The sequence below is a fragment of the Coffea arabica genome, chromosome 4e, assembly GCF_036785885.1.
Source record: "Coffea arabica cultivar ET-39 chromosome 4e, Coffea Arabica ET-39 HiFi, whole genome shotgun sequence".
In the NCBI taxonomy this organism is placed as follows: Eukaryota; Viridiplantae; Streptophyta; class Magnoliopsida; order Gentianales; family Rubiaceae; genus Coffea; species Coffea arabica.
The window spans coordinates 15,984,651-16,002,707 of record NC_092317.1 but is presented as its reverse complement, the minus strand read 5'-3'; the positions used below and the strand labels follow the sequence as shown (position 1 = coordinate 16,002,707).

General features: G+C 35.7%; 1 protein-coding gene and 1 non-coding gene across 3 annotated transcripts; both read left to right on the top strand.

Moving 5' to 3' along the window:
• Nucleotides 1-654: 654 nt before the first annotated feature.
• Nucleotides 655-761, top strand: LOC113743136 (small nucleolar RNA R71). The gene has a single exon (XR_003461023.1). It is a non-coding gene; the product is annotated as a small nucleolar RNA R71 (small nucleolar RNA).
• Nucleotides 762-8,481: 7,720 nt separating this feature from the next.
• On the top strand, nucleotides 8,482-13,268 carry LOC113742104 (calmodulin-binding protein 60 A). 2 transcript variants are annotated; one of them, XM_072047724.1, is made up of 7 exons: nucleotides 8,482-8,586; nucleotides 9,118-9,189; nucleotides 10,036-10,064; nucleotides 10,425-11,042; nucleotides 11,428-11,588; nucleotides 12,069-12,275; nucleotides 12,363-13,268. In XM_072047724.1, exons 4-7 carry the CDS (start codon nucleotides 10,517-10,519, stop codon nucleotides 12,954-12,956), a joined length of 1,488 nt encoding a protein of 495 aa, XP_071903825.1. In that variant the 5' UTR covers nucleotides 8,482-8,586; nucleotides 9,118-9,189; nucleotides 10,036-10,064; nucleotides 10,425-10,516; the 3' UTR covers nucleotides 12,957-13,268. The 2 variants fall into 2 exon arrangements, with proteins under 2 accessions (XP_071903825.1, XP_027125610.1); XM_027269809.2 differs by lacking the exon at nucleotides 8,482-8,586 and having other exon boundaries at nucleotides 8,959-10,064.
• The last annotated feature ends 4,789 nt before the right edge of the window (nucleotides 13,269-18,057 follow it).

Sequence of the window (18,057 nt, the reverse complement as noted above, 5' to 3'; positions counted from 1 at the left end):
TACCCTTATTATAGGAGTATTATACTACTGAATTTGGTACCAATCCGAATCCATTTCGCTGCTCGACTAACTTACCAAAGTTCAAGACTTGATTTTGGAAAACCCTTGTTTAACAAGGAAATTTGGGTAACTTTGGGCTACCATTTCTTGGTGCTCAAAACTCCGTTTCTCATTCCGCTTGTTTTGTTGTAAATTTGGATTACAACACTAATAGAGTTGCAAATTTCAATGGCTAGTTTCAATCAAGTGAATTTTGCCGAATTTCCAAAGTTGGCCAAAAACCAACTTGAACCTATCTTGATAACGCAAGTTAACATCTTCAAGCTCCATTTGAATACCTTCCGCTTAGATTTGTGGAATGGTTCCTTCTAAGAATTTGTAGTACATTGAAAGACGTTTCCAAGGTACCAAATTTACCAATTTTCAACAATCGAAAAGTAAGTTATGATTTTTCAAACATTGTACCAAAAATAAAAAATTTTTAACATTTGAAATGAAATCCGCGCGGGAAGCATTTTGCTGGAATCCGGCCTTGAATCTAGCCATTTTCTGGCTGACTTACCTATCAAAGTTCCACCGGCTGCTGCATCTATGTGAGTTTTCGTTAGATATGTGAGTCCATTATAGAATGTTTGGACTATGAACTAGTCGGGTAAACTATGGTGAGGGCATCTTCGTTGTAACTCTAGATAGCGTTGCCAAGCCTCATCCAATGTGTCTCCTTCCTGTTGAGAAAAACTAGTTATATCCATATGAAATTTAGCAGTCTTGTCAGGTGGAAAGAACTTATTTAGGAAAGCTTTTGATAAATTGCCTCAAGTAATGAAGGTATTAGGAGAATGTAATTGTAACCAAACCTTGGCTTTGTCCCTTAACGAAAATGGGAATAGTCTAAGCCTAATTACATCATCCCTAACATCATTATGCTTAATTATATCACCAATTTCTAGAAATGTAGACAAATGAGAATTCGGGTCTTCAGTTACATTATCTCCATATTTAGATTGTTGTACCATGTGTATAAGAGACAGTTTAATCTCAAAATTATTACATTTACCGTAAATCTCACTATATTCGTTTGCAAACCATAACCTTTAGGCAATGCGAAGTCCCGTAATATTCTTTTATTCACTTCCTCTGCCATATGTTCGATTTGTGGAAGTTCAATTGTATTTCTCCTTCGCCTTGAGTCTCCACAGCCTCTCGTAGTGCTTCCCTTCGTTATCTTTTTAGAGACCTCTCAATTTTGGGATCTAATGGAATAGTGACTTGTACAATTCTCTGCATACACCGCAAGAAGCCACAATCAAAAGATTTATCAAAACTAAACTAAATACTAAATTACTTTAGACTACTCTATCTACTAAGTCTAAATATACTCACAATATAACACAATGTTTAAACTAATAAAGTTTGCTTAGCCTTAATATTGTCATGATCCCCGACAACGGCGCCAAAAACTTGACAAGGTTATAGTCTACACTCCAAATTTTAACGTAATTCCCTCGTTCACTGCAAGTATACAGGTCGTGGTTCGTAGTACTAGAGAGTTAGGATCATTCTCATAAGAATCACTTTCAACTACTAAGGCTTTCCCTCACTCTATTACCTAAACTAATCTAGAGTTTTAACTAAGTAAAATAACCATAATGCTGAAACTATGCAAGAAAAATTAATAACTTGAAGAATTTCAACTAAACACAAGTGTCCTAGGGTATAGATCCACTAAATGTACCTTACTATGGATGAATTAGTCAATTATCACTAATACTCTTGTCTTGTGAAAGATGCATTTCACTCAAGCCATCGAAACTTGCTCTAGCAAATGAACTGAACTTAGCCAACACTATAGTTTCCCTACTTTCGTGGTGAAATCTAAAGTGAAGACTTAATCTAGATCAAGAAATGCCAAAAACATTCACCTAAATATACCACTACTTTCTTATCCCTTCTCCTTAGATTCTACCTATTCCATTTCCATCATTGTCAACTACTCTCATACATTAATAACAACTATCATGGCTTGTAACTAGTGATCAAGCATTCACAAGTGTTAAATCAAGAATAAGTGAATTAGCAAGTACAAGATATAGCAATAATCAACTTTATTCAACCATAATCAAGGCACAAATAGTTTCATCTATCCCTAAAACACAAAAATTTAGCTAGACATAATAGATTTAACAACAAAGCTCATGTGTTCAATGTAACTAAGCATTAATGAAACAATAAAGAGAGCAAAGAGAAAGAAATGCTTATTCAAGTGAAGAAACAAGATCTTCAAGTTTCATCATTTTTATTGCCATAAAAAATACATTGTTATATCAAAAGTTCTTCAAAAGAAATAAAAACTAGAACTAAAACTATACTAAAACTAAGCTAGAGAGGAAAAAGAAAGAAAAGTTCTCTTTTCTGTCTAGAACTAATCTCTTCCACAACAATGTGTTTCTTTTTTGTTAAGAGTCAAGAAAAGAATCTCCTAGATCCATCAAAAGTTGGTACAAATTGTCCCTTTGTGTCTTGTCAAAGATAAAGAAAGAAAGAAAAGTCATGCAAGTTGGCAACTTGCAACTAGCATGAATCCCTCAGACCAATCTCTCGAGGGAATCTCCTAGGGATTGTGCAGAGCGAGTGATTCTCTGCGAAATGACATTCTGCTCACAATCCCTGGGAGAAACCACAAAGAATCCCTCGAGGGATTCTTCTTCTTCTTCTTTGGCTTTTCATTCTTGACTTGCACCACTTCTTTTAACCATTGTTGTGGCTTCTCAAGCTTCTAATACCCATCATTTCCCTTCCAATTAAGCTTGATCATTTTACCTACAAAAACAAAGAGATTTTGCAAGTAAAATGAAAAAATCACAACTAATTCATTTATCAATTTGAGGTGCAAATTAGTGGCATAAAATGGGCAATTTATACCAATTAATCTTATAAATTGACTCAAAAACATTATAAAGTACATTAAAAAAGATCACAAATTTAGCTATTATCAATTCCTAACCAATACATTTTGCCACGTTGAGGGAAGGATTTTAAACATGCATATGGTTCAAGTAAAATGTCATGTAATATTAACTCAAATGAGCCGATGAGTGGTATAAATAGTTCTATGCAAGTGCAATACAGGTAGTTGAAGAAGGTGTAATATCTAAGCAGCATTTTAGGGTTGCTACAGAGGTACTAAAGGATGCATTGCCAAAAGTTCGTCTTGTCAATGATAAAGCTGTCGATAAAGATACAGTGATTGAACAATCAAGCGGCCCTTCCATGTCTAAAATACAAAATCCTATACAGGTAAAGTGTCATGGAGAACCCAAACAAAATCGTCTTACAACACCATTGAACAAAATTAGAAGTACTCCGAAAAAGGTGTATTTATTGAGCAATGTTATTTTTTTAAGAAATAAATTAACATAGTTTTTACATGGCTAACTACATAATTGTTTGATTCTTGTCATATGTAAATTAGAAATCAAGTGCTTCAGCTAAAAAAATAGGTACGATAACATTTTATCCTACTTCAGAAAATTACTCAGATTCACCAAATTTGACGGTTAGTGTGCTTGGGTTTTAGCATTTTATTTATGATTCTTATTGTTTTCATATTAAAAGTTTTTTAATTTGAATTACAAACAGGATATAATGCTGCTCGATAAGGATAATCTGGCATTTTCCAGTCTTCAACACGTGGCCTCATCTTATCAATCATCATATTCGTCCACAGAAACTGATGCTCAAAATTTTGTTTCGTTACTGGTCAGTTAACTCATTTATCATCGTATTCATCCATAGGAATTGATCTCAAAGTTTTTTTTTTTACCGGTTAGTTAGAGTACAACATATTACTAGTTTAATGGTCACCAGAGTTTTCTTAGATTCATGTTGTAAATGGAAAATTTGCATAAAAATTTCGGTTTTATTTATGGTGTAGGAGAGGTGCTCCCAATTACAATGAACTCCTAGTGACAAAGAGGATACTAAACCTTATCCAGGTTTGAATAATACTTTTCTTTAGATTGAGTTTGGATGGTTTATATAGATTTGACTCATTTGTTTTGATTTTACCTTCTCCCTTAAACAATCGTATTATATTCAATCATTTGTACCCCAAATGAAAAGTAAATGTAGTCATTCTTTTAACAAACAGATTTGTCGAATTGCTGGGTAAAGTGCATATATCTTTGGAAAAGAGGATCCAGGGAAATGCTTGAGAAGATGCACAAACTAGAATTTTGTGTTTCAGAATTATTAATATCTTCGGTACAACTTTTGCAGTTTATTCTCAATGTATTGAAATTCTAATGGGAAAAATTAGATCATTAATGGGACATGAAAAAATTCAAAGTCTAATGCCATTTAGCGAATTGAAGATTTAAGCATTTCATTACTTTCTTAAATCCAAAAAGAACATTTAAGGCCCATGAGGTCTTGAGATTTTTTTTTCAAACATCATTCCGTAATTTCTATTTGCAACTTAAGTTATTAGATGAAATGTCATTGTGCCACTTATCACTTAGATTTTAGAAAATAATCTATTATCGGACGAAATATCATTGTGCCACCCAATCAGTTATTAGACGAAATGTCATTGAGAGGAAAATAATCATTGATAATGTTAAAAGATGTATTGGAAAATAAAAAACTTTTAGAGATATTTTCAATGGTAAATGATAAATTTTTTTACAATCTTAAATTTAAAAAATTACTAAAAATAAACGTTTATTAATGAATCATCAAGCCATTTCACAATTACACTATCAAAAGGGAAAATCCATTTTATAATTTAAAAAATTACTAAAAAAATATCAAATGTTTAAGAAAACTCAAAGTTTAGAGAGTATTTATTCATATTCTAATGCCATTTCACAAATTGATTGCGCCACCCTAAATCTAGCTTTTGCCTATGAAAAATGTCAGTTTTAGTGCTTTTAAATATTTTGAGATTGCATTTACTTGTAATCTAGAATTTTGTTGCATAAACATTAATGACAAAATCACATAAAATCCAATTTTCATTTTTATTGTATAACAAAAAAAAAGATTGAGAAATGAATACTTGTTATTACTATATCTATATAACATATATTTTATCACAACGCCATGACCTCCCAAATACAATTTAGTGCTTGCTCTTTCGGAATTGTGATAAAGGAGAATTAGAAAGGACCCATAGTTTAATAGTAAAAGAATTAAGTGGTCTTTTGAACAATTACGTTATGCCACCGGAGATACAAGTTGCAAGTTGGCTTACTAATGCAATGTGTGGCCATAAGTTGTCCGTTAACTTCCAAGAAGTTATGGACTGTGATGGTGATGTTTTCCATTTTTTTTTTTTTCACCTGGGGATACCTCAGACGACCTTAATTCTTTCTTCTTCACGTGTGAATACACGGTTTAAAACCTCGTCATGCGACATCGTTACAAAAGCGAAATGTCATACTTGTACGGTCAGGAAAAGATCTAATCATTCTGTCTGAATCTAGTAAGATAAAATACTCTCACGAAAGAACTCAGGTCTTGTAGGTGAAATATAAAAAATGAATACGGGTCTAACGACTCTCACCTTGGTTGCTTCTACGGCAGAAAGTAGGATGATCTTTCCCCCGTAGGCAGGAAGACCAAGAAGTAGAATGCTTCAACGATGAAAAAGGGCATGATCTTTCCACCGTAGGCAGGAGACTCCTAGTTGCTTACTCAGGATGAGCATCTTTGTCTATGTGTTTGGGTCCACTTGAGAGAAGGTAACCGGTAAAGGGTATCATTATCGGAAGGATTGAATGGCAAATACCGTTATGAAGGCGTCAACATTTAAAATCCAAATTTTCGATCTAACCTATAGCTTTCCAATCTCCAAATTTTCATTGAGGTGGCACCAACTACCAGTCTCCAAAATATTCTATTGAATATTACATAAATTGACGATAATAATTTGAATTCCATTATTGGATAGACTTAATCGTTAATTTGAAAAAAAAAACATTATTTATAATGGATAAGTATCATCCCCTAGTTTGCTAATAAATAAAAGGTACCCCTATTGCAAATTTATTGCGTATATCTTATCCTTTCATAGAAAATTAATTTCTTTTTCAAATTAATAACTTTGAACTCTACAAAGATTAATTAGTGTGAAAAAGCTTAAACATTTTAAAAATCAATATTGATATACTTGTACTAAAATCTGAGACTAACCCTACTTAAAATCACATTTCATTATAAGGATTTCCTTAATAATTTTGTAGAGAATTCATAAACTCCATTCATTCATTAGGCAGATTTCAATTCTATTCATCACCAATTCAATTGAGTAAAGGCTGCTTCGACATTTATTGGTCATTAATTCAAATACAGTCGAATTTGAACTTATGGATCCACATAATTTGATTTTTCACCATTTACTTTCTTACATCTCATTTCCTACACAATAATTTACTCTTTTTTATTTGTTTTCCAGCAAGGAAGGACAACAAAAAATATTAACTATGTATTACCATGTGAAACTAGATCGAGAACTTAACACTTATAAAGGACTACAAAACAATTGCAATATTATTTGATTTTAGTTTCCTTTATTCTATTTACCTTACGATTGCGATTACTCATCCACATTGTACCTCACCATTGTATTTGGTTTCTAACTTGAACATCGGTAAAGATTTATTAGGTAAACATTTACATCTTAACATTGTTTATTTGTTGTCATGTATATGCATTTTTTAGAAAATTATGTACTATTCACTATAATCAATGCATCAGCAAAGTTTTTAAAATATTTTAAAATATATTCTAAAAATTCTGCTACAACAAAGTTTTTCAAAAACAGATAATCCAAATGGAGCTTATATCATTCTACAAAAATTTTTGGTTATCGATCAGTTCATTCAAACTTCGGTTCGATTTATTCTTCTCAGCATATCCGTGTACCACCAAATTTTTAAATCTAATTTTATTATCTTTCATTAATTTGTCCTCCCGCCATTTACTTCACCTAGTTGCCGCCAATTTGAAGACTTAGTTACGGCCAATTTGGACCTTGGGCGTAACTTTCCAATTACTTTCACCTTTTGGATGCATAGAAAACGAGCAACAAGAGTACAGCATCATAAGTTTATTTGCAGTACCACGGCTGCTCATGTACGGTGGGTCCATTTGCGAAGACCGGATTAGGCCTTATTCGCCGATATACAGTTGCTTCATTCTTTACTGTACATTTTGCGGCCAATGCAGTTGACTTGTCCTTTTCCCAGTACTCCTTCCTATCGTGCACAGAGATGACTCAGTTGACTCAATGTCGCAGCATAGATGAAATAGTCTATATCTTCGTCATGCAACATCATTATACAAGCGAAACGTCAGACTTGTGTGGTCAGGAAAAGATCTAATCATTTTGTCTGAATCTAGTACGTAAAGTCCTACCATGAAAGAACTCAATTCTGTTAGTAATGTCCAATTATTGGTGCTGTTAGAAATGTCCAATTATACGGTGGGTTCTGATTTATTTGTTTTTAGAAAGTTAGCTAGAATCTTTTTATTGGTTTTAAAATAGAAAAAAAAAATCAGCAAGATGAATGTGCAACTAGCTTGGAGAAAGGTGAAGGCACATATCATGATCAGAAGCATATATAAAATTGTCGATGAAGTATGAACTATTCACTTGATTGATTAGCAAGCCAAGAAAACAAAGGGAAACTCTTAAAGCTTTCCTAAGAAGGGAAATCTAATAAAGATGAGTGCTAAACCATGAACGTCTAACGGTCAGTAATGTTCATTTAGTGAACCATCCCATATTACAATCGCTAATTAATTGAAGCAACTAGCAAGCAACTTAATTTCACTATTTGTCGCACTTGTTACTTTAACATCTGAATTTTCTTTCTTCTTAGCACGTTGTTGAGGACAAAAAGAACACCGGTGTCAAATCCAGGAGCAAACATTTGCAATTGTATGGCAATCTATTAAGAGAGTATCCATAATAATTAAACATTCAGAACCAAAGCTGCTGTGCCCTACTTTGAAATTTAGCGAACGAAGCAAAAATTCGAGCATAGTTAAAAGGCATGAAGTGGAAAAAATGTATCTTGTTGTCTAGGTGACGCCAAAGGTATGAGACATATCCTGCCACCGTGTTACAAGACCCTATTTATCATGTAATGCAAAATGAAGACTTGGATTTCAGGTTCAAAATATTCCTAGAAAAAAAAATAATATGAAATTACACGTATCATGCGATGCAGTATTTGTGTTGCCGCGAAACGGGAGCTAGCTTACTTTTCAATGGCTTTAACTGACATTCGAGGTAGATTCTATAGGCCAAAGATACTGTTCTCGGGATGTGAGGTGGCAGTATCTTCAGTATATTTCCAAGAATTTCACTAAAAACTCAAGTGTGGGGGTATGGGAAGTTCTTGCATTACCTTAATTCTCTGTCTTATTACAAAGAAAAATTTAGTACGCGCCTTTATTGGGTCCTACGAGGCTACGACCCCATTGCCGCGTTACTAGAGTATAAAAAGAGCACGTCTTCAGACTCTAAATTAAGCTTCGGCACTAGCAATTAACTGAGAGCAAATTCAGACAGTTCAGGTCTGTAGAAATCTAATCATTCTGTCTGAATCTAGTAAGTAAAGTATTATAAGATTATGGAGTTTGGATCTATTTGTTTTCTTGTTATAGGATGGTACCAATTTTGTTTTGCACTTTCCCAATTCTTGGTGCTGTTAATTGTGATGATTGACTTGTTTGTTTCCCTTTTATTTCTTCTTTTTCTTTTGTGTTTAGCATCATGATGTGAAAAAGAAGAATTTGAAGAGTGAGCAGCTTATGATGATTTGAAATGATGTCTGTTCATATTATCTACCTTTTTTCCCTTGTTGATTTTGAAAATAATTATCTAATTTTTGTTTCTTACCTTGTTCTCTTGCCATAGATACTTGCAGCCATAGAGTCTGATTTTCCCCCGGATTTCTGGATTTTTCTTCATATTTGACTGTGGATTTTCTTCGGATATTTCCTATTCTGATATTTGACATAAGATGCATTCAGATGTTGTGATTTGTCAAGTGAAAAGTCCTGCAATTAAGTAAATCTTGATGTCAATTTTGCTTCCTGATGCAGTGGCAAATTTTACCATTGTTTGACATCTTTTTCCAAGTAGAAGAACAGGTGAGTAATTCAAGCAGCCAAAAGGTAAGGATCATGCTTTATATATCTTACAATTATCTTCTTTATTAGAAAACTTGTTCAATCAGATTATGAGAATATCTAACTTTTTGATTATCAAAGTAATGGATAAATTACATATAACCCTCCTATGATTTTGTCTATTATCACATGATCCCCATGAGATTTGAAAATATCCATTTCACCCTCTATGATTTTATGTAAAATGAAAACTTGAGAAAAAATAGCCTATATAATGTCGTTAATTAAATTACCAGTAGTGACCTTACTTAAATGCTAAATCAATTGACCGTTTAATTATCTTATATAAAAGTATAGGGGAATTACGTGGATAAATGCAAAAATCACAAGAAGATAAAGTAGATATTTATACAAATTACAAGAGAGTTTTATAGAGATTAAGATTTTATCACACGCACTTTTAGAGAGAATTTGATATAAACGCCGTAACTGATTGTTAATTCCATCCATTTTTCACTTTACATAAAATCATTGGGGGTTATGTGACTATTTTGAAATCTTAGGGGAGTCATCTGACATTATATAAAATTATAGGGGGTTATAAGTAATTTAATCCCAAAGTTATTGACTTAGAGGATAGGAATAGCCAGCCAGACAAGTCAACTCACAGAGAAAGTAATTATTGTGTCTTTGTTTTTTTAAAAATGTTATGCACAGCTAATAGAAAAAGTTCGTTTGGATGAGGAAATAGTTTGGGTATCTTGGTTTGGTTTTTTGTACACAGATACTTCAAATTATTTTACAATTTGAAGTGATATTTACTTTTCAGAATTTCCAATGCATCCTGACCATGTTTCTTGTATATTCTTTCTTTTTTGAGTTTGCAAACAGGGCGCAAGTGAAACTAAGAGGACATAGAGGTGCTGACGCTATTTTTGATGAAATTTCAGTTACAATTAATCTAGCTTATACATGATGACATACAGTCAAATGTTTATAAATGATGGCATTTTCTTTCTTTTCTCTTTTGCCTTCGCCTAATCCTATTGTCATCCATGATAGTAGCCTTGTACCACTATTATATTCTTTTGAGTTTGATATTCAATTTTCATGGACCCTTTTTATTTTTTTGGAATTCCCCTTATTTCATGTCATCATGTAATTAAATTATCCTGGATGATCATGATGTGGGATAAATTCAGCTGCTATTTTTGGTTCTTGAGTTTGTGGTAAAATTAACTGAATTCCAATATATAACTCAACTTGGCATCTATTTCCAGGTAAAAAACAGGAACTGAAAGATTTGTGACTGTTTTAAAAGGTACAGAACATATCTATCTGCTTGTCCGTCGACTTTCTGCTGTTGAATCAGATGGATATTTCTGAAACAAGATGCTTAGAGCTACAATTCAGCAAGCAACTGGCTGGTCGAGTTTTGACTGGGCTGGAAATAAAAGGAGAAGGGCATACTGCTTTAGAAGTTGCTTTGGTTAATCCTCTTACTAATCAGGTTGTTAATTCTGGGCCACTAGCCTCTACAGAGATCGAAATTGTTGCTCTTAATGGAGATTTTGGGGATGTCCAAGGAGGTAATTGGACATCTGAGCAGTTCAATGAAAATATTGTTACCGAAAGGGAAGACATACCTGTCGAAAATGAGGAATTCCCCAAGACGAAAAGGAAAAGGCCCCTTCTTGGAGGAAAGACGCTCTTAAATCTGAACAAAGGCAAGTGTTATGTGAAAAATATCAAGTTCAAGCATTCCAGTCTTTGGATGAAGCTCAGCAAGTTCAGGCTGGGGGCAAGAATCCCCAGTACTCACAGTGGAATACAAGTAAAAGAAGCACTATCAGATCAATTCACAGTTGAGGATCGTCGAAACGATCTTCGAAACAAATGTAAGATATAAATCTTCTTTCTTTTTAGGATCTTCATTCTTAGTATTTTTGGGAGTCTATATTAGCTAGAAAATTCTGTCGCAAATATAACTTAAAACAAAAAATTCTTTGCCATGGATGTGGATATTGGATGGAATTGTCTACTAATATCCATAGTGGGTAAAACTGCGCGCTGAAGAAACATGGATTTTGGAAGAGTCAAGCTCTATATAAGCTACTTTCAAGTTGTATTTGAGCGTAATTGTTACCAACCATACATTAGGGGGCTTCTGGAATGCAATAGAACTCAGAATTTAACATAAACTTGAAATCTTGCATTTTGCAGTTCTTTCTTGTTTGTAGTTTGTAATCAGATTTTATTCATTGAAATTGCTGTCTTTTGTAGCATCCGGGAAGCACTACCCTCCATCTATTGATGATGAAGTATGGCGGTTAAAAAACATTGGAAGAAATGGACCATTTCACAAGCGTTTAAGCAATGCAAATGTCAATTCTGTCAAGGATTTCCTGATTCTACTTCATCGTGACCCTACAACACTCAGGAATGTAAGATTATCTCAAAAATATCATAACTCTGTTTTATTATTGGTCCTGTTGTCATGGGAGGTGTTATGATAATATTCTCTCTTATCTATATTTCACATAACCCTTGAGTGCGTAATTTTCCAGATAGCATGTCATCCTGAGGTAATCATATTCAGTCATCTGATGAATGAGGTCACTTTCACAGGTCTTCTTTCATTGAATTAGGCTGCTTGTCTTTTGCTTTCTCTAATAAATTAGCATGCTCCGGATGCTAGGAAGGGTAAGTGTTCAACAAGTTTGTGTCTTGGTATGCCCTGATCTTCTCGCCTTCATGTACTTGTCATAGTCCTAGGCCTGGATTTCAATTGGCTTCTCTTCCATGTAGAAGTCACCATGAGTATATCAACTTCAACTGTAACTTGGACATTTGCATTTTAGTGCACAAATTTTGAAAATTATGTTCATCTTTGTTGGATTAACCAGTAGTTGAAAATCCTGCAGATCCTCGGGAAAACTATGCCAACTAAGAAGTGGGATGCCACAGTTAGTCATGCCCAGACGTGTGAACTTGACAAGAAACTGTATTTGTATCATTCTTCTGAATCTCAGCAGAAGAAAGCTGTGGTTTTCAATGTTGTAGGACAAGTGATATGGTTTTTCTTCAATAATCAGCATTTTTCCGATGAAAATCTATCTGCATCCGATAAGGTATGATTTCTTTTCTTCTTTGTAAATGTTGATGTTTGCCAAATAATTGACAAACATTTGATTATGTAATTTCCAACTATATTTCAGGCCCATGCACTTGATCTGGTAGAAACAGGTTTTCAAAATTGGAAGAAAGTTAAGAGTTTTGATGATGAAGCATCTTTGATATATGCCCTTTCCTGCTTCTTTGCTATTGATTACTCCCCAAATCCTCTTGTGGTGGCTGATTTTGATGGTAACAACAGTCCAATTGCAAATGCATATGGCAATGGTGATAATCCTGATTTAAGTTTCAATGTAGATTACACCTCAAATCCACTTGTGGCAGCTAATTCTTATGGTTACAATACTTTAACGCCCAATCCATATGGCAATGGAGATTATCCTGAATTAAGTTCCTTTGATGATTATTTTAGTGGAATTGACCAAGTTTTGAGCAATTGTGAATCTTTCATTCCTCAAATTTCAGTTGAGGATAAGTATCCACAGAATTATAATCCATCCAACCATCTTCAGACTGAGCAACAGAATGCTGTTAGTGTTGTCCTGGAAGATCCTGTTCTCTCTGATAGAGGACATAGAAGATGGAAAATGCTATTCAGTGCAATGAGATGGATTTCCTTAAAAAGGATTTCTGCAATTAAGTCCTGTTTTGCAAACAAAAGGCAGATAATCCAGTAATGGATATTTTGCTGGAGATTGTGGATTCTTGAGGAATACAGCTCTAGAAGTTTAATGAAAGCCTAAGGCTTTTCCCTTTTGTGAATTTTATTTTTTGTCTCTTCTTTTTGTTGGTCAGAGGCAGGAAGAGACAAAAAATAAAATTTCCCTACTATGTTTTGTTCAATGAATTTAAGTGGAAAAAAGCAGAATATTGTTCCTACTTAGAATAATTCATTGTATCCTTTATATTGTTCCTTTACAGTGTTTGGTGTGAATTTGAACCTGCCATTGCACGTAAATACAGTCAATATGGATCCGATCAGCTGCAAATCTAGTTCAAGCATACTGTGCCACCAACAATAGTCTGGCAACTCTACTTAATTAAGTTTTTCTTTTATTTGTTGTGTCTCAATTTTACATTCTTTACAAAATGTAGGGTGTAGATAGTGCTTAAACATATATCATTTTTTGTGCAGTCCAAAACCTTGATAAAAAAAAAAATCCTCAAGAACAGTATTTGCCATTATCCACTGTTCTGGAGATGTGGTTTACGCTGCCACGGCTAAAATTTTGCAACAATTTTGGATTCGTGATGAATACATTTCATCATGAACTTACCACGACCTCCATATTCATAACCAAAAGAAAAATTGTTTTACATGCAAATGATGTTTACTACAGTTAAAAGAAATTTTTACCATAGTTAAAAACTTGTCTATTAGAATTTTTTTTTAAAAAAAATGTTCATAATTTTTTATTCTTGGCGTATACATTTCACCATGAACTTACCATGACCTTCATATTTATAACAAAAGAAAAAAGAATGCTTTACATGCAAATCATGTTTGCCACAGTTAAAAGAAATGTTTACCATAGTTAAAAAAAAATTGTTTATTACAATTATAAAAAAAAAAAATTTGTTTAGGATAGTTGTGAACGCTGTCAAAAGCTTTTTTTGATTGTAAACAGGGCACAACTTAATGAACTCAGGTCATAGAGGAGCTGATACTATTTTTGCTTAAATGTCAGTTACAAATGGTTTAGCACAAACAAGATCATCTGCAGTCTTATTTTTATAGATGAGGGAATTTCCTTTCTTTAGTCTTTTTCTATTAGTCATTGGCTAGTTCTGAGTTCCATTGTCATATATGCATGTATCCTAATCCCCTGGATTATTCCTTTCAATTTTGAGAATCAATTTTTTTCTGGATTTTGTTTTCCTTATTTTCATGTCTTCACTCAAAATCCATAGTGCAAAGTCCTGGATGATTATATGTAATGAAACAAGAAGCTAGGAACTTCAGGAGGAAAGTAGGCGTGAAGTAAAACTAAAGGAAAACGTGAAATGGAATAGAGAAGACGTGAACCGAGAAAGACATTCATCAAGCAGTGTACTAAGAAGACAAAGGCGTGAAAGCAAGAAAGGGGAAGGCGTGAGGGAAGCAGAAGGCGCGAACAGAGAAGCACGCCTTTTCTGGGTTCATGCCATACTTGCTGATTGTTGGGACCAGTCATTCCAGAAGATTCCCTCTCACGTGACAGCTGTTCCATTAGCAAGTGGGAGGAGTTAGTTAGAATAGCTTCCTATAAAGGATACGATCATGTATTGGCTAGGATCATCCAATTAAAATTCTTGTTATTGTAATCAGAAAGGAGAATATCCTTCTGTTAGCCTTTTCTCCAAAATATTCCTGCATTCTTCTTCCCCCTTCTTCCTTTTCCCGCCATTTCCATTTCTGTAACCAATTTGAAGTTTCTACAATAAAAGTGAAGATGATCAACGAATTCAATTCAGCTTGAGTGCAACTTATATTTTTCTGTTATTTCAATTATCTCCATTCCTGCAATATTATCCAGTTCTGTACCACAACAGTGGTATCAGAGCTCGATTTCGAGCCATAGGGATGACAAAGAACCAGGATGAAGCATTGAGAAGAGACGTGGTGGAGCTAGGGAGTGTGGTCAGGACTTTTTCCAACAAAAATAAGGGAATGGAACAGGCCATCAGGTCCATGGAATTCAGGCAGGATGCTACTGAGAAGTTATTAAAAGGACTGGATCAAAAGTATGAGGGATTGATGAACATGATGGCTCAATTGATGGCCAAGGTCAGTGATCGAGGGAAAGAGCTAGAGGGAAGTAGCTGCTCAAAAGGAGAAGCTAGACCAAACGAATCCAGGATGGAATTACAGAAGGAAGCAAACAATAAGAAAGAGACCAGAATTAGTGGAAGGCTGCCTAAAATGGATCTGCCAATTTTTGATGGTGATAACCCAAGAGAATGGATCAGGAAGGCTAATAAGTACTTCAAAATACATGAGATAGAAGAGAACATGAAGGCTGAGGTAGCTGAACTTTACTTCAGGGGCAGAGCAGATATCTGGTTCCATGGAGTCTTCCATGAGAGGGAGACCATCCCCTGGTCAGAATTGTCCACTGCTCTGTGTATTAGATTTGGAGAAGGGAGTCCAGAGGAGGCCATTGAAGAATTCAACAAGTTGGTGCAGACTGGATCCGTGGCTGAATACCTTGAAAAATTTGAGATGCTCAAAGCCCTGGTAATGCCATCCTTACCCCACTTGTTTGATTCATATTACAAAGCATGCTTCATGAGCGGACTGAAGGAGGAGATAGTTAATATGGTTAAGATGTCCAAACCTGAAACCTTAGCGGTTGCTATTGAAATGGCAAAACTCCAAGAGAAAAACCTCAAGGCTATTCAGAAAATGCAGAAACCTGCCAGTACTAGCTTCAGTAATCAAAGACCTCCCAGTAAAATAACACCAACCCCCAGATGGAACCAAAACTACCCCAAACACACCAACAAAACCCAAGACCAGAAAACCACCAACCAGAACCAATTCAAAAGAATATCCCCTACAGAATTTAACCTGAGGAGAGAAAAGGGACTATGTTATAAATGCGCTGAGCCTTATACCCTGGGCCACATATGCAAACAATCACATGTGCATTTCCTGTTAGCTGAGGAGACTAAGTCTGTGGAAGAGGCTAATGAGCCAGAGGAGGAAGTTTATTGTGATTGCATTAATGGGGAGATGGCAGATGAACACATAGAGGTATCTATCCATGCCTTGGCTGGGGGGACAAGACATAGAACTATAAAATTGAAGGGTCTTGTTAAAGGGAGACAGGTCACTGCATTAATAGACAATGGCAGTACCCACTGTTTCCTAGATGAGCAACTGGCCAGAGAATTAAAGCTAGGTACTCAGGGACCAAACTTAGTAGTCAATGTAGCCAATGGAGAGAAGGTGGATTCCAGGGGACTGGATAAACCCCTGCAGTGGGAAATGCAGGGTCACCAATTCCAACATACCTTCAACACTTTAAGGTTGGGGGGCCGTGACATGATCCTTGGGGTGGATTGGTTAGCCAAACACAGTCCTATAGAGTTCAACTTCAGAGAACTCAATATGAAAATCCACCAGGGAAGACAAGAAGTAGTGCTGAAGGGGGAGGGTATCAACACCAAGATGAAGGGACTCAAGGGAGAAAAGTTGGCGAAGTGGCTGAGAAAGCAGACCTATGGGATAGTGGCTCAGCTGGTGGCAGTAGAAGAAGGAGGAAATCCAGGACAGCTACCTACTAAGATCAAACAAATACTAGATCAATACAAGGATGTCTTTGAGGAGCCTAAGGGGATGCCTCCAACCAGGGGCCATGAACACCAGATTGTCCTCAAAGAAGGAGCCAAGCCTTTTCAAATAAGGCCATACATGTGCCCCTACATCCAGAAGACAGAAATTGAAAGGTTGGTAAAGGAGATGCTGGAACTAGGCAACATATAGCCTAGCAGTAGCCCTTTTGCCTCACCAGTGCTACTAGTTAAGAAGAAAGATGGGACATGGAGATTCTGTGTGGATTACAGGCAACTAAATGAGCTAACAGTAAAGAACAAGTTCCCCATGCCTCTGATTGAAGAATTGATAGATGAATTGCATGGAGCCAAGTTCTTCACTAAGATTGACTTGAGAGCAGGTTACTTTCAGATCAGAGTCAAGGAAGGGGACATTTCAAAAATAGCTTTCAAAACTCACCAAGGGCTCTATGAGTTCAAGGTTATGCCATTTGGCTTAACCAATGCCCCAGCTACTTTTCAAAGCTTGATGAACCAGGTCTTCCAAGAACAGATGATGAAGCATGTGCTAGTGTTCTTTGATGACATCCTAGTCTACTGCCCAACACTAGAGGAGCATGTGAAGCATGTAAAGGAGGTGATGAGTGTCCTAAGGCAGCACCAGCTGTATGCTAAAATGAGCAAATGCTCTTTTGCTCAGCTGCAGGTGGAGTACTTGGGACATATAATATCAGCAGAAGGAGTTCAGGCTGATCCCAAGAAGATAGAATGCATGGAAAATTGGCCCAACCCAACTAATATCAAGCAACTGAGGGGATTTCTGGGGTTGACATGTTACTATAGAAGGTTTGTCAAAGGATATGGAGCCATAGCAAGGCCCCTGACTGACCTGCTGAAGAGGGATAACTTCCACTGGAATGAGGACTCAGAACAGGCTTTCCAGAAGCTAAAGAAGGCCATGTGTAGCACCCCTATTTTAGCAGTACCTGATTTCACCCAACCATTTATTATTGAGACAGATGCATGCTACACTGGCATAGGGGCTGTACTAATGCAGAACAGGAGACCTATTTCCTACCTCAGTCAAGCTCTGGGACAGAAGAACATGGGATTTTCAATCTATGAGAAAGAATTGCTAGCATTAGTAACTGCTGTAACCAAATGGAGACACTACTTAGAAGGGCATCATTTCATCATACACACTGACCATCAGAGCTTACAATACTTACTGGATCAGAGGATTACCACCCCTCTCTAACAGAAATGGCTCACTAAGCTGTTAGGATTGAGCTACGAGATCCACTACAAAAAAGGAAGGGACAACCTGGCTGTAGATGCACTCTCTAGACAGGGCAGAGAAGAAGTGGGAGAATGCACTGCCATTTCCTGTGCAGTGCTTGTGTGGATCAAAGAGGTAATGGAGAGCTATAAAGAGGATGAGTGGGCTCAGAAGACCATATCTCTGGTGCTTCTGACCCCTACACTTGCACCAGACTACTCCTACCAGGATGGCATTCTCAG

Coding starts and splice junctions, on each gene's coding strand:
- LOC113742104 (XM_072047724.1), top strand. CDS start 10,517: ATGGATATTTCTGAAACAAGATGCTTAGAGCTACAATTCAGCAAGCAA. Junction 11,043..11,427: donor AAACGATCTTCGAAACAAAT/GTAAGATATAAA, acceptor TGTCTTTTGTAG/CATCCGGGAAGCACTACCCT. Junction 11,589..12,068: donor ACCCTACAACACTCAGGAAT/GTAAGATTATCT, acceptor AAAATCCTGCAG/ATCCTCGGGAAAACTATGCC.